The 26000-nt window shown below is 34.4% G+C and overlaps 6 protein-coding genes across 7 annotated transcripts; all 6 read right to left on the bottom strand.

Moving 5' to 3' along the window:
- Positions 1 to 3482: 3482 nt before the first annotated feature.
- Positions 3483 to 3989, bottom strand: LOC107943189 (leucine-rich repeat extensin-like protein 3). Its single transcript, XM_016876935.1, has one exon. It carries the CDS (start codon positions 3987 to 3989, stop codon positions 3483 to 3485), a length of 507 nt encoding a protein of 168 aa, XP_016732424.1.
- Positions 3990 to 11731: 7742 nt separating this feature from the next.
- Positions 11732 to 13649, bottom strand: LOC107946046 (uncharacterized). The gene is made up of 2 exons (XM_016880227.2): positions 12574 to 13649; positions 11732 to 12473 (listed from the first exon to the last, which is right to left on the bottom strand). Exons 1-2 carry the CDS (start codon positions 12754 to 12756, stop codon positions 11928 to 11930), a joined length of 729 nt encoding a protein of 242 aa, XP_016735716.1. The 5' UTR covers positions 12757 to 13649; the 3' UTR covers positions 11732 to 11927.
- On the bottom strand, positions 13285 to 14113 carry LOC107946047 (GATA transcription factor 15). Its single transcript, XM_016880228.2, has 2 exons — positions 13764 to 14113; positions 13285 to 13663 (listed from the first exon to the last, which is right to left on the bottom strand). Exons 1-2 carry the CDS (start codon positions 13866 to 13868, stop codon positions 13406 to 13408), a joined length of 363 nt encoding a protein of 120 aa, XP_016735717.1. The 5' UTR covers positions 13869 to 14113; the 3' UTR covers positions 13285 to 13405.
- Positions 14114 to 14233: 120 nt separating this feature from the next.
- Positions 14234 to 16386, bottom strand: LOC107946045 (uncharacterized). Its single transcript, XM_016880226.2, has 3 exons — positions 15417 to 16386; positions 14965 to 15345; positions 14234 to 14870 (listed from the first exon to the last, which is right to left on the bottom strand). The coding sequence occupies exons 1-3, from the start codon at positions 15820 to 15822 to the stop codon at positions 14476 to 14478; spliced, it is 1182 nt and encodes a 393-aa protein (XP_016735715.1). The 5' UTR covers positions 15823 to 16386; the 3' UTR covers positions 14234 to 14475.
- Positions 16387 to 16540: 154 nt separating this feature from the next.
- Positions 16541 to 21158, bottom strand: LOC107946044 (importin subunit alpha). The gene is made up of 11 exons (XM_041106824.1): positions 20572 to 21158; positions 20211 to 20307; positions 20036 to 20127; positions 19805 to 19936; positions 19529 to 19714; positions 19271 to 19434; positions 19062 to 19140; positions 18084 to 18212; positions 17808 to 17935; positions 17350 to 17724; positions 16541 to 17047 (listed from the first exon to the last, which is right to left on the bottom strand). The coding sequence occupies exons 1-10, from the start codon at positions 20794 to 20796 to the stop codon at positions 17352 to 17354; spliced, it is 1605 nt and encodes a 534-aa protein (XP_040962758.1). The 5' UTR covers positions 20797 to 21158; the 3' UTR covers positions 16541 to 17047; positions 17350 to 17351.
- A 2217-nt stretch (positions 21159 to 23375) lies between these two features.
- Positions 23376 to 25467, bottom strand: LOC107947554 (endoglucanase 9-like). Of its 2 annotated transcripts, none has more exons than XM_016882172.2 (2): positions 25092 to 25467; positions 23376 to 24953 (listed from the first exon to the last, which is right to left on the bottom strand). In XM_016882172.2, exons 1-2 carry the CDS (start codon positions 25465 to 25467, stop codon positions 23506 to 23508), a joined length of 1824 nt encoding a protein of 607 aa, XP_016737661.1. In that variant the 3' UTR covers positions 23376 to 23505.
- Positions 25468 to 26000: the final 533 nt, after the last annotated feature.

Below are 26000 nucleotides of genomic sequence, written 5' to 3'. Positions count from 1 at the left end.
TTAACAGTAAACTGTTGCAGCTGAGAAGTGCAGTTAAAAAATATATTTGAAAAGCAATAAGCCATCTGTTAACTCAAGTTTCTTCAAATGTAGACAAACATTTGGAACTTGGGAGTGAAAAGGATGATACGAATTCAATTTGAAAAAATTAAAAATTTTTCGGTTTATTCGAGTTATTTAATTTTTTAATCAAAATAAATAAGTAATTTGATTTTTCGAGATTGGGTCGAGTTCAATTTTACAATTCAAAAATTTCGAATAAGTCAAATAATAAATTAATATAAATACCCATTGTGTCCTTAAAAGTTTAGGAAATCCATATTGATCCTTCTCAAAAAATTCAAAATAATCTTCAAAATTTTTAAATATTTATAAATATCTTTTTCCAAAAATATATAAAAGAAGAAAAAAATAAAAATTATTAAGAAATCTTAAAAATATATAAAATATAAAATTGTAATTTAAAAAAAAATCTAAAATGATAAATTTGAGATGTTAAACAAATAAATTATTAAATCAAGTGTATCATACTACTTTAATTAATTAAAATTTTATTTTAATTGATTCGATTCGAAAATTTTTAAATTAAATTTAAAAAGTTATTTACTCGATTCAATGGAACCATTGATTTATTCAATTAAAGAGTATCTTTACAGGATTGGGGTGTGTCGAAAGCCGTCGTTTATTTGGACAGTGATGATTGGATCATAAGACAATAGCCGGATGGTTTTGAAGTAGCAATGCCTAAGCTATTAGAATAGCTTGGCCAGCAGAATTCTCTTCTTCATGCTGACTTGTTAGGCCGAGGAACGTGCTTAATTTATAGCTAAGCCACCTCCAACATCTCATATAAATATTTATTGAGGGGATTTTGATAGATTAAAAAGCCTACGTGAAGTGTGGTTTGTTAAAAAATGAAAAATTTTCAACAGGTATAGTATTGGTTTCGGGTATTTGTGTTTAAATTTATTTTAAGATTTTGTCTTTTGATTTTGTAAAGAGTCCGAAGAGGTAGTGAGCTTACAAAGCGAGAGCACTTCCATTCATCAAAGAAATCTCTACATTTGCTCTTGTTGAGATTTAAACCCATGTCCTTATATGGTATTTGTGAGTAAAGAGGGTATTGAGTCATTTTGTGAACATGCTCCGATTCTTAGCAAAATTGAGAGTCAAAATTCGATGATAAAATTTCATACAGACACCTCGAATCCGATACTCGTTGAGGAAATCCGTCAGCCCTCAGCAAACAACATTTCGTGGATTTCTCCTCGAATGATCAAAATTTCCTCAACACAAATAAATCACCACCAAGTGTTGAGTGTAGCGGTATGATAAACCGTACTCTTAAAGAAAGAAACCAAATTCTAACTTAAGAGACAATATTATTAAAAGAGATAATTATAAGCCCCGAATATAAACAAATTTGAAAATTACCAAAAAAGGAAAAAAGAAAAGTTAAGGTGATACCGGAGATTGTGGGACGTAATCACAATTGATGTAAGGTTGGAGCAATGTTCAATCCATTTACTGTCCAAATATGAATACCTAGAATTGTTGTTGTGAGCCGGTAGTCCGTGGTATTTTATGGAGACGTTGGTCCTATACTGTTTGCTCACTTATTTAGTGAAAACAATCAAACAAATGTCAATTAATTTACAGACAATGCTCGAGTATTTAATTGAAATCCCCCTCCAAGTAAGCTAAATTGGGCAATCAATGGAAAGGGTAATCCCCTTCTGCCCTCATCATTTAATATTAATATATATATTGAAACAATCTCTAATCATTATGCTCTTTTTGACACAATACTTAGGGTGAGTTTGGATGGGCGGTGTATTTACCTGCAGTTAGTGTAAAAATAGCGGTGGCGGTGAGATTAGATACTGTAGCGATACTGTAGCGTGAGACAAAAAGTAAGCTAAACGCACTGCACCGCACTCAATCACCCATCCAAACCCACCCTTAGAACTATCCATAGTCTCTCCCCAACTCATAAATAGGAGGATAATACACTTCAACGCGCTCGAACCCACATCTACCTACATTGACAACAATAACCATGTCAGTCGAGTTAAGACTTAAACGGCTAATATCAATATATTTTTTAATCAATATAAATATAACTTTTAACGTTTTAATATAAATATATTTTTTTATAATTCATAATCATTTTAATTTATAATATATTGTTTAAATAAATATAATTTCAATTTTTTTGAATTTTTATCATAAGTATACTTATTTTAATCTAATATCATCAATAGTCGTTTTATACTTTCACCTCACTTCTATCATTGTGATTGAATCTAAACACATGTATCACTGCTGATTTTAATCTCACTACCACCGTCCATCTAAATCAAACCTTGAAAAAAAAAACTTTTTAAGCCATCACATGCCTCACCGAAGCCAAAATCTCAAATGCTCCCATCTCTATATGCCACATTAATTTTGTAAATCCCATCAAAATTCACGTATGCATGTGCAATAATAACAGCATCATTTAAGCTTAAGACTTTAGGGTTTAGTCATATGAATCAGTGCCTTGCATTAATAAACCATGTTTCTTGATAAAATTAATTAATTAACTAATCCCCAGGTCTCCTGAATCTGGGAGTCCATTCCACCTTGGTCATTCCTATGCAATTTCAGCTAGAAACTTCGGCATTGGTAATAAATTTTGGAGTATATAACTTCAAGTTATAGTTTATTGGTTATTTTCTTTTAGAAATTATTTGAGTTTGAATCATTGATATAATAGGTGTTGTGCTGTGTGTTGGCAGTAATTATTTTTAAAAATTGTCTGAGTTAAAATCATTGATATAATACCTGTTATGATGTGTGTTGGCACTAATTTACTTCAATAAGTGATGTATGAGTTGTAAAAAAGGACACATGGGTTATACTGAAGTTGAAGAACTTGTGTTATGTACTTATAATCATCAATTCAAGAATTAGATAAGGTTTGGATCGTCTACCCGTGACCCGGTTAAGTCCTACCGGATAGATATGCACAAGTTTTACAGTAAGAAGTCAACAACGGGAGCTCGTTGTCTTAGCTCACACATGCCACGGGGTACTCGCAAGAGAAGCTCGCGGTCTTAGCTCACATATATACTTAAGAAGTTCGCATGTGAGGGCCACGAAGTCCAACAAGTAGTCCAGAAAAGTACACGTGTCTTGTATGCATAGAGTCTACTAAGAATGTCAATTCCATGAACAATAATAATGTATATAAATATTCGATTGTCCACAAAAAATTAATCGACATATTGCAATATGGAGTATTGACAAGCAGAAATGATTCACATGGAAAATTATATATTCATATTTTTCGACAGATTACAAGGAAGAGATTAAAGATAAAAGCAAAAACTACTACAAGCAACATTCCTTAATATGATGAAATCAACCTTATTTTTCATGACCTAGCTAGTGATTGAAGTTCATTATTATTTGCCATTGTAGAAATTTGGTAACCCTTAGAAGAAGCTGAAAGTGGCCGACAGCAATAGAAGAACGATGGGAACGAAAAGCTTCAGTTCCAAATGTCTGGAGCAACCAGCCCAATGATATGAAGGTGGAGGGAAGTAAGGAACCGCGCCGTTGGGCGGAGAATAAACACCGCCACCTACAAACTGTGGAGGAGGAGGTCCTGAAGTTGATGGAACCCGACATACATTGCAAGGTGGTGGAGGGCATCCGGGGCACGGTGGAGGGCATAAGCTGCATGGAGGACATGCAGGACACATCGGGGATGCTGGTGGCAGTGGCGGCGGATAAGAAGGTGGAGCAGGAGGTGGTGGACACTCAATTACCACAGGAGGGGATGGTGGTGGCGGTGGAAGAACAACAGGTGTGCAAGTATCGCATTTGATTTCACCTTGGGATGATGTTGTTATGGTAGGTGATGCAGCCAAAGGGAATGCGAGACGCAAAATGAAACCAGCAATTACCAGTAGCAGTTGCATGGGATAAATCGACGCCATATTTGGAGCTCTTTCACCTAATAAAAGCTTAGAAGGTAGGGTTAAATGTTAAGGTATATGAAGAAGGAAGGGAAGTGATATGGAGAAGAAGATAGAGGAAAAAGAAATACATGTGCATTGGTGACCGCAGCATTGTTTCGTATTTTATCTTCTATGGCGCCATTATACAAACAAGAATTAACTTTTACAAAAATAAAAAATAATAAAAAATTGGATAAAAAAACAAAATGTTGTATCCTTCTACAATTTTACTATATATTAACATATAATTTCATAATTTATGAGAAAAATTGAATTGTAATTTTTTTTTATTTTAGAAGGACTAAAATCCTTACCTACTTCTTTAGATTCAAATCCGATTTGTAAATTTTATAGTTCGAATCTTACTCGTAATTCTATATATTAATCCATGTGATGACCTGATGGTTAAGGTTATATTCATTACTTCAACTGTGGTCTGGGTTCGAATCGTGCTAGTCGTGTTAATTGTTGGGTTTTGCCCTGTTATTGTAATTTACCAAAACAAAAACAAAAACAAAATTAGGAATAAAAGAAATTGTGATAGTGATTAAGAAGCATGAATGTAATAAAGATAGAATTTTAAGATGAATGGTGGGTTTAGATGGGCGGTGCGTTTAACTACGGTCAGTGTAAAAATAACGGTGACGGTGAGATTAGATATTATATCGATACTGTAGCGTGAGATAAAAAAAATAAACTGAACGTACTGCATCGTATCCAATCACTCATCCAAACCCACTTAAAGCATTTTGTTAGAGCTTAGCTTAATTGACTAGAATGCAATATTTACAGCTATTTAGGGTTTACTCTCCTTTACATTTTCTAAACCTAAAAGGTATAGTTTTTGAAAGAAAACAAAATGTTATAACTTTGCAACAAACAAATTATAGGAAAGAACAAAATTAAATGATGGACCACTCTACCATAACTTAATCTTTATCTTTATTACCATGGCATAACTTGATACAATTCAGCCACCGACAAGACATAATTAGTTAAAAGAGAAACACGATTGTGGGGGTTCTGTTTTAAATATATAAGGTGTCGGTGAATATCAGCATTTCCCTCCATTATGATTAACTATGTTATTAGGGATTGAGTGGTTTCTCAATTAATATCCTTATTATAATAAGGTTTAATAATTAATTTAGTACTGACACCTTTTTTTAATTATAATATTGTGTTATTTGACAAATGATATTTGGGGCAATTTACCAAAAAAAAGTTCATTTTTTTAAAATTATTGAAATGGACTCGGTATTTTATTACTTATTGGAATGGGCCTTTTCTGGTAAGTCGAGTCCACGTCAGCGCGACGTCAGGGGACGTGCTAGGAAATCGCGCTGACGTGGCCACGATTACCCCCCCAACGGTCCAAAAAAAACTATAAATACCCCCACCCCTTTTTCTTTTCACAAACTAATCCTCTCTCAAATTTCCTCTCAATTTCCTCTCAATTTTGGTGTTGAGAGGAAGCATTGCAAATAATTAAATAAGATATTTCAAAAGAAGGTGAAAAGGAAGACTAAAGCATATTGACGATAAAGTTAAAAAATAAATAAATTGAGAGAAATTAAAAAAAAAAATTAGAGTCAAAATTTTAAAGGGTCAAAAAGTTCTTTCACAATTATTCATAGTGATTTAAAAATAAGAATTACAAAATTAGCAATTAATAAAAATAATGAAATAAATTTTAATTATAATGACATTAATGATTAAAAACGGATGATAAAAATTTTCTATTGGTGATGGTTAATAGCAAAAAGGAATTCTTTTTAAGGAAAAGAAAAAAGAAAAAGAAAAGCATTCAAACAATAGGTAAAAAGATCAACAAGAAAGTACAAATTGAACGAACTTCCGATTATTGACCTGATCATGGCTCGGGTTGTCTAGCTTGGGTCGAAGGTTCTCCCAAAAAATAGTAGGATTTGAATAAAAATATAAATTCAAAAAATGTGTTTGAATAAAAAATGAGGCCCGTTTTCTAAACGGATCGAGCCTCGGGTAAAAGTTTTTGGCTAGGGCCTGACCCAAATAAATTAATTATTTTTTAATAAAAATTATCTTGTTGTTCCTAGTGTTTTGGTGCTATTATTTTTCTGTTGTTTTCGTTGTTATTTTTGCTATTGTTTTTGTTATTTGTACTGGCCAATTTACCAATAAAAGCTTATTTTTTTATAATTTTTTATAAAATCGCAGCCACGTCAGCGCGCTTTGCTGACGTGGCAACAAATCGCCCCCTCATGGACGCGATTTGTTGCCACATCAGCAAAGCGCCCTGACGTGGCCGCGATTTCCTGGCACGTCCCCTGACATCGCGCTGACGTGGACGCGATTTGCCGAAAAATGGCCCATTCCGGTAAATAATAAAATACCGGGCCCATTTCGGTAAATTTATAAAAAATTAAACTTTTATTGGTAAATTGGCCTGATATTTGAAAATAATAATATTATTTTTTTTAGGTTTTTGAATTGATTTGATGAAAATTCATAATTAATTCATAATATTAGTTATTAACTTTCATCAAATCAACCCTAAATATAACAAGCTGTATTTCAATGGCGTCGTAAAATTTAGTTGTAGGGAAAAATTCATTAAATCGAGTTAGCTAAAAGTTTAGATCGAATAATTATGAATCAAATACATGTTAATTAAGAAATGAAATTAGTTAGTGATTAAGTGAGTAAGATATTGAGTATAGGGGCTAAATTAAAATAAGTGAATAAATAAGAGATTTGATTTGAGCTTTGCCGTAGGTCCTGTTTTCCATGTCTTAATATGCAAATATCCCATAATTAAAATAAATTTAGCGGATTGAAACAATCCTAGCCGTTGGATTCCATTATATGTTTCTACTAATGCTTATTAACCATTGATTATTAATTGATTTAATTAAATTAAGTTTAATAGACAAATTGTTAATGGGAAAAGAATTGCATGAAACATTCTGCCGAACGAAGATATATTTCTAGATTCTCAGTGAATAATGATTAAGTGAGACACAACTTATTTAGTTCGGATTTTTCGAATAAAAAAGAAGATAGGATTTGCGATTATTCAGAATTGAATTGAATAATAGGTACTGGGCATTGTGATTTCATATATTCTGCTATTCTCCACGAGAATGCTGATTTATTGGCAAAGAGACGAAGAAATAGATTTATTATTCCATTTCAATTGATTCAATACCAAGAGAAAGAGCGAATGCTGCATTCCCATTCCGGTATCTCGATCGAAATACCCATAAATGGTATTTTCCGTAGAAAAAGTATTCTTGCTTTTTTTGACGATCCTCGATACAGAAGAAAGAGTTTAGGAATTACTAAATATGAGACTCTAGGGGCGCATTCAATCGTCAAAAGGGAGGATGTGATTGAGTATCGAGGAGTCAAAAAGGTTAAGCCAAAATACCAAATGAAAGTAGATCGATTTTTTTTCATTCCCGAGGAAGTGCATATTTTATCCGAATCTTCTTCCATAATGGTACAGAACAATAGTCCACATCATTTGTGTCCCTTTTCCAATAGTTTAATGCTGTATCAAGATTTTCATCCTGAAAAAATCAAACCCAAATAAAAATCTTAAAATTAAGAATGAAATTACTGATGTGACATTAAACTATTAGAAAATGATAATATCACTATTTCAAACCATCCCTTGATAAATTAAGATCATATACATTATGTATGGATATGTATACAAATTTTGGATAAATAAATGGATTAATATAATAATTGTTCATTGAACTATGTGATTAGTACTAAATTAGCTTGAGTTGCTTCGCAGCATATTATAACATCACACATTCAGATCTAACAACCATATTGGATATTGAGGTGTCACATTTAACTTCAAATTAAATCACACTTATCAAACTGTATTTAAAATATAATAAATATCACATTAAAAAAAAAGAATCAAACTCGAACACCAAATGATATGTTAAACTTTATAATAATTAGGAGATTATGAATTTTTATACCCTAAGATTATTCGTACATAAAAATTAAGTCAATCAAATACCAAATCTGATAAATAGATATAAGTTTTACAAGTAATCTCATCCAATATATATTGCAAGTAATATTAAATTTACTTAAAGTTGTAATTTTAAAAAAAAAGACTACTACTTAAAAGTGTAGGTCCTAATATGAAGAATATGATTATCTCTTGTTTCAAATTAATATTATATTTGTTTGATACAAAATCTAGTATACCCAAGCACTAAATATACATTTATTAAAAAAGATGAAAGAAAAAAAAAACATAAATATATCAATAAATATTGGGTGTAGTGGTAAATTAAATTATACACATAAAGAAGAACATAAGTAGTAAAGTAAATTGTACTCGTAAAGAAGAACGTAAGTTTAAATCATGAAGACGATTATATTGAGAAGAACAATTACAAATTTGAACCTAAACAATAAAAGAAACATGAAAATTAAAAAAAAGTCAGAAATTTTGTTTGTATATGGAATTAGAGATTTCTTTAAAAGTTCACAATAGATGGTATCGTGGTTTCTTCACAACATTATCTCTAAGACGTTCTTTTTTTTTTTAAATGAAAAGCGAATTTTTTTAATTTTAGTCTTTTCTTTCAGTTGCACACAATTTAACATTGGTCTCCACTAGTGTTCAGATTAACTTATAATTCTGCATTGATTTGTCATAGTTTAATAAATTAAATTAGACTCTTCAATACACTTAAGAAACTTACTCTCAAGTAATTTAAATATTTTTATATGTTTTTGTCGATTTTTACCTTTAAGCATTAATAAACATTTTTGTTTAGTTTTACACCCTTTTGAAACCCAAATTTGTCAACCGTGTCATGAGAAACCTAACAATGTGATTGAGTTGGTTTAGGGAGACGATAAGAGCTCAAAATTGAGAAGAATGTCATCCAAAGTGGGTATCGCGACATCGATACCATGAAATTCGTGATATCCCTGAAGGTATTGAAGTAATGAAATAGAGGCAAGCTCCAATGATATCGCAAAATTGAGAAGTGGGTATCGTGACATCGAAGCCTGGTGTCACGATATCATTGCTTGATGGGGAAAATTTACTACAGAGGTAGTTTTTATCCAACACCAACCCCAATTAAAATATAGCGCCCAGGGTATTCTAGTCTAACATTTTGGTTATAATCATAGGTTAAAAGCCGCTTTTGACTGAGAACAAAAGAGAGGTTTACTTTTCTATAATTTTTTAACTTTCTAGTAATCTTCTTCTCTATTTTTCTAGGGTTTAGTTTCAAACTTTTCTAGTATTTAGTTGTGTTAGTTGGTAGTCAGTTTTTACGGTAGCTTGATCTTAATTGCTAATTAGTCCTTGAAACTTTTTATTTATTTATTTTCATTTTAATCTATAACATTTAATATAGCTTAACTTCATTTTCATTTTTTTAGTTAAAAATCTGAACTTTCATGATATTTTACACCCACATTATTATCATCTTCATTCTCCTCAAGCAACCATCAAGAAATTAATAAGCTTTCTTCGACCCCATTCCTTATACTTATTTTAATGTATGTTATGAATGTATGTAGGGATATTGCTTGTATGGAAATGATGATGTGTAACTAAACTTATGGTAATTGGTTGATAGAAATGTTGCTTGATTAGTTTTTGTATAGGGCATAAATTATAAAAACTAGACCAAATCGAATAAATTTCAAAACTTAAAATTAACATCTCTAAAGGAAAACGTAGTTTAGTGAGGAGATCCTATTGAACACCAATTTGATTGTCCTGAATTAGTTTAGGAAGATTGAGAGATAAATCAGATTAAATCGTTTAATTTGATAAAGTGGTGACCAAGAGGTAAAAAATGAACCAATTAAAAAGTTAAAATTTTTAATCCCTAGTCCAAAGACTAATTAGCAACATGAAAACCAACCTGTTGTTGTTGTCTATTGAATTGTTAATAATCAATTAGAGTTATGAATTGTTGTAATATAAGACTTAACAAGTAGTAGTTAAACTTTTTGGCTTCATGGTCGTTTCTTAAGAATCACTCAACCCTTGAACTCTTTTGGATTTGGTCCTTAGAATGTTCAGTTGTTCCATTACAAGGCTATAAGTATTACAACTCGACTTATATTATAATTATTTTTGGATTGATTCATAACCCCGGTACACGTACGCCTACTCGTTCATGCATCCCATATTTTATTTACAATCTTGCATGTTTTTGCGGACCTAGGAACAAACCTCCCTTATTTGTCCTATCTTAAGCCCTAAGAAATGCTTCAATTCTCAGAGTTCTTTGGTCTAAAATATTGTTGAGAGATTAGCTTGTATCTGATAAATCTCAATCCATCATTTCCAATGACAATAACATCATCCACTTACAGAAATGCTATTGATATTCTTCCATCACGAGCTTTCACGAATAGGCTTGAGTCTGCTGGTGCTGTTGATTAACCACTTTGCACAAAAAATCTGCGAACTTACTATACTAGGCTCTCGGTGCATGTTTTAATCCATAGAGTACTTTCTTTAGTTTACACACATACTTGGGGTGATTCGTACTTTCGAATCCCCTTGGTTGTTACATATGGTCTTCATATAGAATACCCATTTGCGGAAGTCTCCAAGACTTAAATGTTGTAAGCGCTAATAATACTTGAATGGTTATGGTTGAGGAGCCACAGCTAGAAATGCTCTAACGATGGTAGAGAATAATTCGATCAACTATCAAAATGATTGGATAATTAACTCTGATTGTTTTAATCATAACACTGGAGATAACAAATGAAGAAGAATTGGGTTACTGCCAACTATTCTAAGCTATCAATATTGGTACCCTCATTCCAGTCCACATAAGGTGAAGTTACAAAATATGTATCATGTATTAGAAATGAAGAAAAATCTGTTCCAATATCACAACTCATATCAGATAGAAGTTACGTAGTTTTCAGGCCTGACGACGTCAGAAATAAAAACTCATCAATACACCAATCGTGGAAAGAAGGCAATTGAAGTCAATCTACACAATGTCCACATAATCAACTTGAAAAATGTAAGGCACACAAGGCTTGATCACATGAGTTATGTAAAACTAAAGTCGATGCTGTAGTTTGTGTCGATTGTCAATATGGAAAGACACATTAACTACCCTAATGCAAGCCAAGCTGTTGAGCCGAATTACTATTAAAATAGGTACACTCAAACGTGTTTGGACTAGTAAAGCAGCCATCAATTAATGGATTTAAGTACATGATCACTTTTATTGATGATTTTTGTAGATATGTATGGATGGATTTCATGAAAAAAAATCAAAAGTTTTAATGAAGTTTAAAGCAATTAAAGACATGGTCGAAAAGGAACTTGATCGAAATTTACGATGCCTTTATACAGATAACGTCTAAAGAATATGCGAAGATAGCCACACTGTCAGACGACCCCACAAAAAATGTAATTGTTGAGTAGAAGAACCGACACTTGACAGACTTACCAAAGCATGTTACATACAAAGAATGTGCCACTACGATTTTGGGTAGAGTATATGAAAATAACTGCTGATGTTATCGATCCACTGCCACAGGCAAAGCTTAATTTCATGACACCATACAAAAAACTTGGGAAAATCAAGTCTACGGTTATATGGGCTACGTATTTGTACCTAACCATCCATGAAGTAAGTCGATAAGAAGGCAATCGAATACATAGCCGTGAGCTATGGTACTCAAAGAAATGGTTGAAAGTGTCGTGATCTAACCACTGAACGATGTTATACATCTAAAAGTGTCGTGAGCTATGATACTCAATGAGGCGTCATCCAATATTCTCCTTTCAAACAAGAAAACCATAAATTACGATTGCAGCGTTAGCTTTTACAGAGTTTTTTGGGGGCAACAACGCCATTAGCTTCATTTATTTACCCTTTCTTGGGCTTCACTTGCAAATCAAAACCATTCACCACGGAGTTCTCTGAGTCTCCTAGAATGCGGAGCCTCTGGAATGCCACGCATCGCGTTTTCCTTCCAAATCCTCGTAGCCCTCAACAGCGTCTCTTCAGCCGTCTCTAGCTGCTCCGCCCTCCACCCTATCCTCTCTCCCTTACTCTGTTCCGTTTCCGATGCCGTCCCGTCCGTCGCTCTAGTGATCGGCTTCCGAGTATCCGCCACCTCTATCTCCGACAACGGGGAAGCCTTGTGATGCTTAAAATACTCCTTGTCATCCATCGTTTCCTCTCTCTTTCCCCTTTCCTCCTTCCCTTTGCTCTCCGGCAAAGGCGTACCGTCCATCCCCACGCAGCTCACGTCGTCCAGTGCTGCACCACTAGTAGCCGTACGCCTTTGTTGAACGTTGGGTTCCAAAGGATGATTCACTGGCGAACTCTTCAGCCTCGGAGAAGATTCATGCGGCAGCTTGGGTTGTTTTACCGGATCCGTTTCGGAACCGGGTTTGGGTTCTTTCTCTCCATGGTCATCTGGATGATTTTCTATACCCTGCAACGTAATTTTTTTTTAAAAAAAAGGTTGTAACTTTTAACAAATCAATACAAAGCACAAAGCAAAAACAAAAAAAAAAAGATAAAATCTTTGATACCTGAGGTTCACCCCTGTGAACATCAGGTCCAGCTTCAAGTTCTCCAGAGTGAATAGTAGGGTCAGCTGTTCTTCCTTTAATGGCTGCTCCAGAGGCAAATCTTCGGAACTGACCCTGTTTTTGGGCTGCAAGCACTGCCAAATACGATCTTGATGATGCTGTTGCCAATCTAAATTGCATCATTGCTTTGTTTTGTCTTGGTTTATGGTGTGTGGTTTCTTTGTTTGGTCGAGTAAGAAAGGGAACACACTTGAGATTTTAGATTATGAAATGGACAAAGGTGGACGAAGAAAAGAGATGGATTAAGACAAGAATTTTGTGAAGACACGTGTACGAATGAATTGAGGTGGCATCCATTTATAGTGCCTCGTGGCGTTATCGCTTTTGGTGTTGGTGCCAGAGGCACCTAGAAGCATGGGGAACTTCCTCTGTTTGCTTGGAATTTGCTTTAAACTTCGAGAACTTGAAACAGCATAAGCCAAAACTTTCTTTTATCTTTGGTCATCTTCACTTATCCAGGCTACCCTAGAATTAGGGTTTGCAAAAAAGAAAAAAAATCCGATTTTGATGGGTTTCAATTTGATAAAATCGGATTTTTTAAAAAAATCGAGAATCAAAGAAAAAGCCAAAATCAAGTGCAATTTAGAAATTTATATCTATATTGTAGGCACTAGTACAACCAGCAAGTTTTAGAAAAGAAGGCAAAAGACGAAGCAATAAGCAAATATATATACCATATATACATATTATGGATTACATCAGATGCAATAACAATGGGGGTTTTGGGTTTTTTTAAATATTCTCCTAAGCCTTAAACAGGTCCTAAGCACAGTTAATAGCCAGTAGATAAAGCCATTAAAAGAAAAGCTGCTTGTTCTTCCTCTCTGAGCTTCATCTTCCATTTCTGGTCTTCCACTATTTGATGCACCTTCATATCTCTTCCCTGTATTTTGATCCCACTTGGACCAACATCATCAATTCCAGTTTTAGTTTTATATTTTTCTGTTATGTTCCCACTATCACTGTTCAACCCAAGAAGTGCTGCCCTCTTTTTCTTTCTGAGCCTAATCCCACATGCATTGCAAAGAGACTGCATGTTTGTAAATGAAGCAACAAAAACCCAAAAAGTCAGTCACAGCAAACACCAAAATTCTATACATATTATGGTTGTAAAATGAATTTTTTTTTACCTTAGGACCAGCAGGACCACCTCTCCAAAGTGGGGTTTTAGTGGTTTTACAATCTACACATCTTTTGTTTTCCTCCTTCAACTGTCTCTGATGTAAAATATGCATCTTAAATAGGTTTGATCAAAGGAAGGTGAAGGTGGAATTGGAATTGGAATTGGAGGGTTTACAGCAGGGGAGAAGCAGAGCAAAACAAGGGATAAAAAAAACAGAGAAAGTTGCAAATATTATACGAAGTCTACAACTAATGATTGCTTCAAGGATTTTATATAAATTCGTATACACTAAAAAGGACCACCTGTTAAAGTATTTGGGTTTATCTTTAAACTTTTTACTAATGAAATGTTGACATTTAAATATAAACTTCTAATTTTATGTGTATATATATTTATTATGCGTAATATTTTTATATATTAGAAAAATTTTCATGGAGGGCTCAAGCATAATTTTTTGAGGTGAGGGGCTGGTGGCAGAGTATAAAATAATCACATACCATTAACCATAACGATACATTCTTCAATAAATTGTAATTTATTAATCAAATGTTCACTTTCGTCAATAATAACGGTCGTGCCCTAAAAGAATAGATGGGTTAAAAGACATTTATACCATAAAGTCTGTCATCATCAATCTCAAGATCACTTTCCTAAGCTAAACTCCTAAAAGAAACACATTTTTAGTGACTGTAACACTGTTTTTTTCACTCAAAAGAAAATTATGGTTTAAGCTTGTAATGTCTTGAATCAAATTCATTCCTCAGTTTCTGTTTCTTGCCAAGGTTGGAACAAACATCAGCTAAGAAAGCAAAACAAAAGCCAATGAAGCGCGTTAGCCATAATAATATCAACATTGCCCAGTCCTTGAATTTCATCTTTGGAAAGTGGCTTCTATCTGAGATGAGCAGTGCCCTGTATACAGCTTCGGTCAAGGCATAGGCTGAAACTGGATCAGATTCTTCTACTGGGAATCCATATTCATTGAGGCATAGTATGTCGTAAACTCCATTAGTCTCCGATATTTCGAGATGTTCGCATATCTTCATCCTGCCATCGATCCTCTCCTCAGTCGATAACAAATCACCATGTGTTAAGATCAATAGAGGGTTCTCCTCTGCAGCCACACATAATTTGGAATGGAGACTTAGTCAAGACATGCATGCATGTATGTATGTATGTTAAAGACAGTACTGAGAGAGAGAGCTTACTGCTTTTTCTTAAAGCAGGGAAGCTGAAAAGCTGTCTGGTGGCCTCTAATGGCTTTAAGTCTCCTGCTTTTAAAGCTTTGTAAATCTGTGCTATGTTAGCTACAACCATCACACAATTCACTTCTCTCTGCAAAAAGTTCGAAGACGATCTCAACGTAACGTTTTCCATGGCAGCATCGTCTGCCGTCGTTGCACGGTCATTGTATCTGAAGCATGGTTGATTATGATGAATCCCCTCACTCATCCAACTCGACATTTCCTCCGATGCTTCTCTTGTACTATGGTAATCGAACCCTCTCGAATCATAAATGCAGAAGCCGCTACGGGTTGATCTCAGGACATTATGTTCTTCCATGTACATGGTTGTGTAATTGGACCTTCCTGCAGGTAAAAATTGTAAAATCTCTTGTTGCTGCACCTAAAGTTTTTAAATTATACAAACAGAAAGTTACCTGATGATGTTTGAGCAAAGGGTATTAGACCGGACCGACCGAGAATACTGTACATGAGATTTATAAGCGAGCTCTTGCCTGAACCCGAAAATCCCACCAAGAGAATTGTGTTAACTGGTGGAATATCCATATCTTCCTTTCTGATCCCTCCTGTAGGTACCCAAAAATCACCCGAGCGATACTCGAGAAGCTTGTGCTGAAGCTCATTTAGTCCATCAGGTGCAACCAAAGCCAATCTCTCCAACTCTCTAAGTAGTCTCAGCCTAGGCGTTAGAATTGAAACATTAGGAAATCCCAGCTTCACCTTAACGCATTTGTCGAATTCCGCAGCTGTTCTCCACCAACAATACGCCAATCTACATGAGTCGCAGTCGTCTTCATCAACACAAGATACTCGGCTTTTCATCGATGGCAGCTTAGCGCACACCGATGATTGTTGAACCAAATGACTCTATTAGCCAATGGTCGCACTGTTGGGAATAAAGGTTGAAGGTGATCAAAAGATGCGTGTAAAACATCCAAACATGTACAATCTTTGTTCAATTTCCTGGTTCCTTCCATGCAAGATGATGGCTCATTTTTGGGATAGTTCCAACCGTCCATAATTTTACGTAATTAGCCTCATCACAAACTTTTCCAAAAGGCTACGACGTGGGTAGTTTTGTCATTACGTTTTAGTAAAGTTACCGCTAATATATACTAAAAATGTAATGACCCCAAAGATACAAAAGTTAAACATGCAAAAAGTAAATCGAATTGGAGGGTGTAATGGGACAAGTTTTTAACTATTTTAAATAAATATTTTTAATTTTTATAAGATTTTCTGAACAAAGAGTGAGTTGAATTTTCTTTTGGTTAAATTCATACAAATTCACAAAAAAATTGAGATGAAAGATATAAAACTTGAGCCGATATCAAGGGGAGCAAATAAAAACCCAGTTGTTACGATCCCTATTTACCGACCCTGGATTGCTCTAACACAAAGGGAAAGCAATATTTTTGAAACTAGGTCCAATCTTCAAATTAAATTTTTTGAAAAAATAAAGATTCAAAGGTCAAATTTTTTACCTTGTTCATGCAAAAGAGTAAGTTAAGATGCAATTAACGAAAGTGGGTATAAAATATAGGAATAAAACTAATTCTATTTAACAAACACTGTAGTTCTAACTCCAAAAGCATCCTTCTGGTTTTCGATAATGATGCATTACCGTAAAAGATCAAATTTTCTTTTTCTTCCTCAAAACTGATCGGAAAGACCAAAATAGTAACTCCACAACTATTACTAAAATGAAATATCTAAAAGTTTTTTTTTTTTTAAAAGAAGACCTTTAATGAAGAAAGTAAACTGATATAAAACAAGGGAAAAAAGCAGAAGGTAGGACATGGAGCTGCATGCCTCGACCCTTGCATCCAAGTATTACGATGCTGAAAAAGAATGAACTACTGCAAAGATAAAGTAGAAAAAATAAATATTTGTACGGCTTCTGGACTCTTCAAGCGTCTTTACCACCTTGTCTTTATTTGACGACTTCTTGAGGACATACTTATGCATTACTTGAACGATATGTGAATTCCGAGAAACACCAAGAAAGTACTGACCACTGAGTTTCATTCCACTCCAACCAAGCTTCCTGCAAATTCGAAAGTAGACGGCCAAGATATACACTTTCTAAGCAATTAGACCCAGCAGCACCAAAACTGAATCACTAGCCACAAGCGGCATGTGACCAATTCCAGATGCAAATCACAAACTAATGCAATCTAGGCAATTAAGTCAAAAGCTCTTTTTCACAAAAGCATTTCTTTATAAAGCATGGCACAGCCAAATTATTCACATATCCACTCCCTAGATATAGAGACCTATCTGAACATTTCGAGTAGAGCATGAAGAAGAGATGCAATGAGAGCTATGGGGTTTAAATGAAATTCATACCTTCAATTGAAATTGAATCCACCAGAGGGGACAGGAAGTTGATTGCCTCCAAATTGGAGCCCAGATTGTGCAGCATCACCAGGGGGTAAAGGCTCGTCCTCATCCTCCACCCAATAAGTTTCAAGAATCTTCACTGCCTTCTCGTATATTTCATTGTTGTCATGACTTTGGAGGCTTTCAATCTTTTCCAATCCCTCAGCATCATCAATTAACTGGGCATAGAGATTGACGTCTCCAGTGTGACCCAGATTTTTCTCTGCTTCACCAACCTTCAAAATGTTTTCAAGACCTTCTAAACAAACCGTGACAATTCTTGGGTCAGGACAGTTCAGAAGATCACATAATGGCTTAATGCAACCTTGGCTCACCAAAAACCTGGCAAACAAGACAGGAAGTTAGTAACTTAGAACAAATTGTTCATGGGTACCACCAGAATGATTATGGCAAAGGGAATATACTTTATTTGTTCATGGGTACCACCAGATGTAGCATTTGAAATTGCCCAAGCAGCTTCTTTCTTGATCTCAAACTCGGCATTTTGAAGGAGATGGACTAGAGGGGCAATAATCCCAGCCTCAATTACAGCCTGCAAAAGATTTTCAAAACTCATGATCCAATGGATATCCATTCAAATAGGATGAAAATGCTACAATTGAAAACTAAAAACTTTTACTTTTTAAACTTTGCAGCAGACCATCAAACTATAGATTTGTCATACTCTATGATTGGCTTACCTGTATCTGATCTACATTTCCAGCGGTGATGTTTGAGATGGTCCAGCAAGCTTCCTTCTTGATACTCTTCTTGTAGGTATTTGTCAACAGGTTCAAGAGGCAGGGAAGAGCTTGGTGGCCAATAATGCACTGAACGGGGTAACAACATAAAGAATCAGAGCAATGCAGAAAGAGGCAACCTAAAGCAGTGAATTGAAAAAATAATAATAATTGTATTCGAAATAGAAGCAGGTGACGTTATAACTTATATCACTTACACTGATTATTCTGTCTGATCAAATGTATATTTAAGACATAAACTACGATTTATCTCACAATATGCCAATTAACCATGAGAAAAAATACACCAAAAACAAATTATGCATGGATAATATGATAAGATGTACAATTTTTGCCTAGTCAGCAATTTTTACATTACAAATTTTCTAATATCTAGATTCTTCTAGAAGGAAAATATTTGAAGTTCAATGTTATTCACAGAAAATTTTCTATGTGCATGTCCAACTTAAAAGTCAATTGAAAACCATGTAAAAGGTTTCAAGTCTTCAGAAATAATACTCAATAGTAAATCTTCATTTAAAACTCTAAAATCTTCAGAAATTCATTGACATGATAAAATGGGATAAACACACGTTAAGGACCAACACTCAAAATCAGAGTTGCAATGAGCACACTGGCACATTAGATGTTACGCATCACTTGCTGTATTTATCAAACAAAAGTCATGTACATCTACCTAGCAGAACAGAGTATTAGATCTGCATTAATGTGTAGAGACAATCTGTCAAAATAATCCTAATAAAAAATATCAGCACTGCCCCCCAGAAGGTTTAACCACAAAGAAGCGTTAGGATGAGTCAAAATACATTATAATAAGTTGTGTACAAGAACAAGGATAATCACAAACCATATCTCAAGGGAATGCAATTGAAATAACTGTTGAGAAAGTAATATACATTGTCAGGAAATATTCTGTACCTGAGTCTGCATATCATCCCCTGTAACAATATTTCCAACTGTGCGAAGGGCAGGAATGAGGACCGTTGGGGATGGATGACTAACAAGAAGAGGGAGGATGAGTGAGAAAATACTCAAAACAACCAGAATTCACAAGGAACCACTAGGAGAAATAAACATAGAAAAAAAAACACGTCAATTTCAGAAAGGCAAAGAAGTCCATCACTTACAGCAAGAGCTCAATAAGTCGTGGGCATACACCTGCCTCAATAACAGCTTGGATTTTGTCATTAGTACCGTCTGAGAGATAAGACAGAGCCCAGCATGCATCTGTCAAGACTTCCTCATCATTTGAATTGATAAGGCGCTCAAGAGCTGGCAAAGCTGGCTTTGTCTGCTTATCATATTTCAAAAGCACCATGTATTAGAAAAGTTCCTCATCAGAAAAAGGGTCATAACTGGAACAAGTCATCATCAGAAAGTCCAACCTGCTCAAACGAAGGTTGTGGCTTGCCCCTGCAGAAGTTTGACAAAGTCCAGGTAGCATTTCGCAACATAGAGAGCTTTGCATGCTCATTAAATTGTGCCAAAAGAGGCACTAAGCCCCCATGGCCAAGGACCAGGTCACGGCATTTAGGAGAGTCTCCAGCAACATTCCCCAATGCCCAAACAGCCTGTAATTCCAAAAGAACAATGAACCATAAGAGAAGTGCAAATAAAATGTGTTAATGAATAGAAGATCACTTGCAAACTGCAGTATTTACCTGTTCGCGTACGTCATCCGTTGGAGAATCTAGGAGTTTAACAAATATAGGGACAGCTCCATGATCAATTACAACTCTGGTATTGTCTGATGTTCCTGAAGCAATATTTGTGAGAGCCCAAGCTGCCTCGAACTACAAAACAAAAGGATAAAACAATAAAAACAAAATTAAAACAAAAAAAAAAAAGAGATTGAGCAAAATCTTAGTAACTCCAGAAACAAAATATCACACCTGAAGCTGAGGGAAGTCATCCCTATTAAGGAACTCAACAAAGCGAGGAACAACACCTGCTTGTACAACTTCATTGATTGGAGGACTACGTTCTGCACATAAACTAAGAGTAAAACTCAAATTTCTAACAAAAAACGATGTCAGAAAGGGGAAACATAAGAGCAAATTAATCAACCTATTGATAGCAGCTTTCGGAATTGAGTGGTTGCCTCAAGCTGTGCATTCTTGTCATCAGACCAAACGCCCACAACCATAGCCGGAAGACTTTCTAACTGCAATTAGATAATAAAAATACCAGAAACATTTTTTAATGCAATATCCATTATCAATTTTCTTCTTGAGGCTTACTACAATCGATAAATTAAACAAACATTCCTCCCCATTTGATTAATACAGCTTGAGCTACCTACTAATCAGCAATTCATATTTCAAAACACGATTAACACTGCAAAAAAAGTATTCATGAACAAAACCTAATTAACCCTAGTTATCAGTCACGACGCAACGGGTCAAATCGATTAATCAGTAGAATATACCTTATTCTCGGAACCAACGCCGGAAGATAACATCTGCTGTTGCTGCGGTTGCGGTTGTTGAGCAAGAAGTCCTTCGCGACGCTTTTTTAGAAGGTTCTCTTCTCTCTTGTTCTTCCGGATCTCCACCATGTTGTCTTCTCTCCTCCGCCGACCTTCCTCCGCATCAACCGCCACCTTGTATCGGTTCCGTCGAACCTCGGTCCTCGCGCTCGGTCTAAGAGACATCTTCGCTTGTTTATTTTTTTCAGTCAATCCGACCGAATCACTGATTAATTGGCTGGTGAAATACGGCGTACGATTTTCGGAAAGAACCGATCAGTTGTTTGAGAAAATGACAGAGAGAGAGAGAGTGGAAGGGGAAGAGGGTTTTTGGAACGTTATTCGTATTATTGGATCGGGAGAGACGTTGGGCCGAAGCTAAGGAAAGATATATTGTTTTATACTTTACAGAGAGAGGGAATTCCTTTTTCTTTCTTTTTCTGGTTTACTTTCCTTTTCGAAATTATTTATTCTTTTCTTTCTGGTGGAATATGAGTTTGATGTGATGATAATTACGATGGTGCCACTGATTTTAAATTTGAACGTTGGGGAGAAAACCTAACTCACCGGAATCCGGATAGCTTAATAGTGGGGTTTTTTTTTTTTTTGGTTCATTCAAAATATATAATTTACCACGTTTATTAATGCTGAAAAAAAATACTTCTACTCCAAAAATATTTTTGGAAGAAAAGTTATATTCTTTTTTTGTACTTAATTATAAATATAGTAAAATTATTAATTAAAAATAAAAAATATTTTTTCAAATTTTTAATTAAAAATATTTAATAGTTATATTTAAATATTTAAAATATAGTTTATATATTCTAATTAAATTTTATAAATAATTAATATTTATTGCTTAAAAATATTTAAAATTTATATTTCATATATTAAAATATTAACAACAAATTATAATAATTTTTTATATTCTGAAATATAATAATATTAACTAATTTAAATATTATTTAAATGCATATTTGTTACTTGATAATAACATGTCTAAAATAGATATTTGATTTCTCAAAAGTATCTTTTGACAGTAATACTAAACACTCAAATTTTAAACTAAATTTTTCAAAAACACTTATCAAAAGTATTTTTTCACTGGCACTTTTCAAAAGTATTGCTAAACTATCCCTTAGATTGGATAAATGATTAAAGCAAATATATATATATATGTTAAAGAAAAGGAAAAAAAATAAAAGGAGAAGAATGGAAAGTTAAGAAAAAAAAGTAATTATTATTATAATAATAACAAAAACGATGTAATAGTTTTTTTTATGAATTATAATAACTGGGGAAGGCCAAAACAACAAACGTGACTAGCGTTACTTAAACTTAAGTCACATCTAAGATAATAAATACAGTTCAAAAACAACATAATATTATAGTTATGTATTTCTTATCAAATTATGTGCATAAAACAATTGAGGCAACAAAAAGTATGGGTAAACTACATTTAAGGTCACTAAATTATTATTAAGTTTACGTTTTAGTCATTCAACTTCAAAATTACAAAATAGTCACTAAATTATGCTAAAGTTTTCATTTAAGTCACTCAACTATTCAAAAGTTTCTATTTAAGTCATTGGGATGTTAATTTTTTTTAAAAAAGTTTTGCTAGCGAGCTTTAAGCAATGATTCAACGATCAATATGATAGATCAGTACCCATCGATGAATAGAAGAACATATCTTAGATCCAAGTCAATCTACTAGTCAATGTCGGAGATAAAAAAAAAAGTTGTTTGAATTTTAGTTCGCAAATCTGTGACATTCAAAATTATTTCATGAAAAAAAAACAAAATAACAGAAGAGAATGGGATGAAAATTTTCAATTAGTGCAGACGATGCGAACAAATAAGGCTATATAGAAGTGATTTTAATGGCTCATTGACTTAAAATGAAAAGTTTTGAATCGTTCAATAATTATTTTGTAACTTTTTGAAGTTGAATGATCAAAACGTAAATTTACTAGTAATTTAGTGACTTTAGGTATAATTTACTCAAAATGTATTTTAGTTTGAATAAATAATTAAAGGAAGAAGGAATTTGCTAACAGAATTCTTATTTTTCCTAATACAAGTTACTTATCGAGAGATTTCATTGAGGTTATTTGCTTAAGCTTAAAGACTTGACCTATATAAATATAGGTTAAGGTCTACTAAAGAGTCTCTATTAAAATTTGCTTTATATATGAATTTATTTTGAGATGGTTGGGTTTATTAATGAGTCAGGTCGGATTATGTATAAATAAATTGGGTATGATATATTTGTGCAAATGAACGGTAAATTGTAACGGTGTTATGATATGAATAAATTTTCAATGTAAAAAAAAAAAACCTAAAGCAATTTTTAGGAGAAACTAAAATAAACTTTGCATGATAGTATAGGGATTCCAAGTAAACTTTGACCATCTAAAATATAATAGAACACCTAAACAATTTAGGTAAACTATTTACAAATATGGATAAATTTAAAATTTAAACAAAATTTGAAACTCATACCAAACTTTAACAACTATATATATAATATCGATATCTATCATCAATTGAGCCTTAACTCAATTGGTATAGGCATTATTGTCAATGCAAAAGAACGTCGGTTAGAGTGCGCTAAAGTGCATTATTCTCTTATTTATGGATTGAAGAGAGATTATGAGTAGTTCTAGATATACTCTTAAAAAGAGTAGATATGAACGGATACTACAAGGATTATTCAATAATAATATCGATGTAATGAAAAATCTTCGAAGAACAAAAAGAAATTGAAGAAATTTTGTAGGGAGCATTAAACTTTTGAAACTGTACTTTCAAACACTAAACTCCCTAGTCCTCTTAAGTTTACTAGCAAATTTCTATGCACTAAATTCACTTGCTGCCCAAAGCATACATATGTCATGGTTTCCCGACCAGTGGCCGTGGCGGTCGAGGCATAGAAAATGGAGGGATGGCATAGAACATGGTGTTCTTGTCTATCCCGGTTTTACTTCCATCCGACAAAGCCACCAATGCTGCAACCAAACCTGCATTGCCAGCAATGGTTGGTTCGGTGAAATTGTAATTGGACCTGTTGTCTTGAAAACCATCGTGCTTATCAGGTCCACCAACCATGGCTCCAACAATCGTATTTGGATTCGGCTTTTTACTCTCCTTCCATCGCAATCCCTCTTGACAGCTTTGATGCTTGATGTAGCCGGGAATCGATGCACCTTTGTGGTGCACATACTGAGGGAAATGATCACTAAATCCTACAACGTAACTCATGTGCCGCAGATTCCTCCCCAGGATGTAATCGATCTGTGTCTTCGCAAAGTCCCGAAATGCATCTTTCGGATAAAACTTAGCCCCGCACTGCCATCCCGGTGTCAATGTAGCTTCGAGGTAATCGGCGTATAACGTGGCCAAGAAAGCTGCATTCGTGACGTATTGAAGAGGTTTAGGCTTACCATGGTTTAGTTCTATTAGGCCACCATTCGTCCTCTTGAAATTGTGAGACCCTGGAAGGTAAGAACAAATGATTTCACAGATCTGCTCGTGAAAGTTCTTCAACATTTCTTCGTATGGATAGCCGAAATCTAAGAACATCCTCAGCCGGCTCATAAGCAATTGTGCACCCGCATGCTTGTTGTCCCAACCGTGTACGCCATGATCGGGACCTCCCCAAAAAGCCTCGGCATGTTTCGCCAAACCAGGGCTGGTAACAAGGTCAATGTAGGAAGAATTCCCTGTTGCACAATACATCCAAGCTCCTCCCCAAACAAACTCATCCCAAAAACCAGACGAATTATAAAAATTCGAAGGGGGATCCGAACCACCGGCATACCGTTCGCCTTCCCCTTTCGTAGCGAACTTAAAGAGTATATCCGCTCCGTGGACTAATTTCTTCGAGTATTTATGATCATCTTTGAAAACAATTGATGCAGCAGCTAAGGCAGCAGCCATTTCTGCAGCTAAAGCTGGACAGGTAGAACATGGTATTACAGGCCTTGGGTAATTAATGCTCTCGGGACGTATCCAACAGTTCTCTGAAGAATTTTTTCCAACTTGTAAAACAATCTTGTCTATTGTATCTGCAGATGAATTGAATGTCTTCAATAAGTAATCCGTGCCCCATCTGATTATGTCCTTGACATGGTTAAGCTCTCCGGCAGTTTCATATTTTGCACTATACTCCAATACACTCCAACTCAACATGGTCATTGCAAAAGATGCAGGAAAACTGTACTTGACCGCATCCCCGCCGTCGTAGTAGCCGCCTTCTAGCCCGTTCAAGTATCCATTGCCATCGTCCAAGCACGAATCACCCCGCCATGAAACATGGTTATTTGCAGGGAGTTTTCCAGCTAAAAAAGAAACAAACATTGATGGATCAACAATAAGAGTAAAAACTTAAGAAATTTGACCAAACCCCATTAAAAATAACGTCTACTTCTACCCTGGTTCAATGTACTAGGACAAAGAAAGGAGAAACAACAACATACATCTTTGAGCATTAAAGAACATAAGGGCACGTTGAAGAGCAATGGTGTAGTTGTCCTGAACGGGAGGTGGACGGTGGTGGTGACGGCGAGTTGCTAGAAAAGCGACAAGGGCTACAAACCCGGCTAACACGGCAACCACTACCAGGGTTCTGATCAACACGGTGGGATTAATGTTGAAGCAACGTTTCTTCTTCTTCCTTTTCATTTCCATATCCATGGCCGGTCTTAATAACCAGCCTTGCTTCACTTCGTCTTCCAATGGTGATTGATAGGCAGATCTGTCATAGTAGTGGCGGTGGCCACTTTCGATGCTTTGATCTTCCATTTCCAGGGTAATGTCAAACGTACCACCCCATAGATTTGATATTTCTGACATTGGTTTTCTCTATAATGAATTGGAACTCAAGAGAAGGAAAAAGGCATGAATTTATGATTCTTTTTATTAGTAGCTGGCATTCTAATTTACTTCACTGAGAAAAAATGGAAAGAATTCAGAGTTTAATGCATTGAATTTGAATCACGAATACGTAGGTAAGGAAGACAAATCCATTTTTATCCATTAATGATTTGCTTTCCCTTAATACTTGATTAAGTTAATTTTTAACTAAAATTACTTTTATAATATAAATGATGTCATTATCGTCAAATTTAATTTTAAATGTTATATTCTATTTTTATTAAAAAATTAAATTTAAGTGAAAATATTTTTTTTATTAATCGTGAAATTAATCTTTATTTTTTATTTGTATTGTTTGAATTTTAAAAATTTAATTCAACAAATTAAAATATAAAGATACTCAAAATACATAAAATAATAGCAAATTTTGTCCATGTGAAAACTTAATATTTATGTTATATGTATTCTTTTAAATATTTATGATACATCAATTTTCAATTTAAATTTAAATG

This window comes from Gossypium hirsutum, chromosome D12 (genome assembly GCF_007990345.1).
Source record: "Gossypium hirsutum isolate 1008001.06 chromosome D12, Gossypium_hirsutum_v2.1, whole genome shotgun sequence".
NCBI classification, from domain to species: domain Eukaryota; kingdom Viridiplantae; phylum Streptophyta; class Magnoliopsida; order Malvales; family Malvaceae; genus Gossypium; species Gossypium hirsutum.
The sequence above is the reverse complement of the archived record's forward strand: the minus strand, read 5'-3'. Positions and strand labels throughout refer to the sequence as shown.

Bases quoted from the DNA above. Each gene is read 5' to 3' on its own strand.
- LOC107943189 (XM_016876935.1), bottom strand. From the start codon at position 3,989: ATGGCGTCGATTTATCCCATGCAACTGCTACTGGTAATTGCTGGTTTC.
- LOC107946046 (XM_016880227.2), bottom strand. From the start codon at position 12,756: ATGATGCAATTTAGATTGGCAACAGCATCATCAAGATCGTATTTGGCA. The intron at 12,474-12,573 runs GTATCAAAGATT...ATTACGTTGCAG, and splicing joins TTCACAGGGGTGAACCTCAG to GGTATAGAAAATCATCCAGA.
- LOC107946047 (XM_016880228.2), bottom strand. From the start codon at position 13,868: ATGCATATTTTACATCAGAGACAGTTGAAGGAGGAAAACAAAAGATGT. The intron at 13,664-13,763 runs GTAAAAAAAAAT...ACAAACATGCAG, and splicing joins GTGGTCCTGCTGGTCCTAAG to TCTCTTTGCAATGCATGTGG.
- LOC107946045 (XM_016880226.2), bottom strand. From the start codon at position 15,822: ATGAAAAGCCGAGTATCTTGTGTTGATGAAGACGACTGCGACTCATGT. The intron at 15,346-15,416 runs GTAACTTTCTGT...TTTTACCTGCAG, and splicing joins CTTTGCTCAAACATCATCAG to GAAGGTCCAATTACACAACC. The intron at 14,871-14,964 runs GTAAGCTCTCTC...GTGTGGCTGCAG, and splicing joins CCCTGCTTTAAGAAAAAGCA to AGGAGAACCCTCTATTGATC.
- LOC107946044 (XM_041106824.1), bottom strand. From the start codon at position 20,796: ATGTCTCTTAGACCGAGCGCGAGGACCGAGGTTCGACGGAACCGATAC. The intron at 18,213-19,061 runs GTACAGAATATT...TACCCCGTTCAG, and splicing joins GGGATGATATGCAGACTCAG to TGCATTATTGGCCACCAAGC. The intron at 17,725-17,807 runs GTATATTCCCTT...CTTGTTTGCCAG, and splicing joins GGTACCCATGAACAAATAAA to GTTTTTGGTGAGCCAAGGTT.
- LOC107947554 (XM_016882172.2), bottom strand. From the start codon at position 25,467: ATGTCAGAAATATCAAATCTATGGGGTGGTACGTTTGACATTACCCTG. The intron at 24,954-25,091 runs GTATGTTGTTGT...TTTCTTTTTTAG, and splicing joins GTTCTTTAATGCTCAAAGAT to CTGGAAAACTCCCTGCAAAT.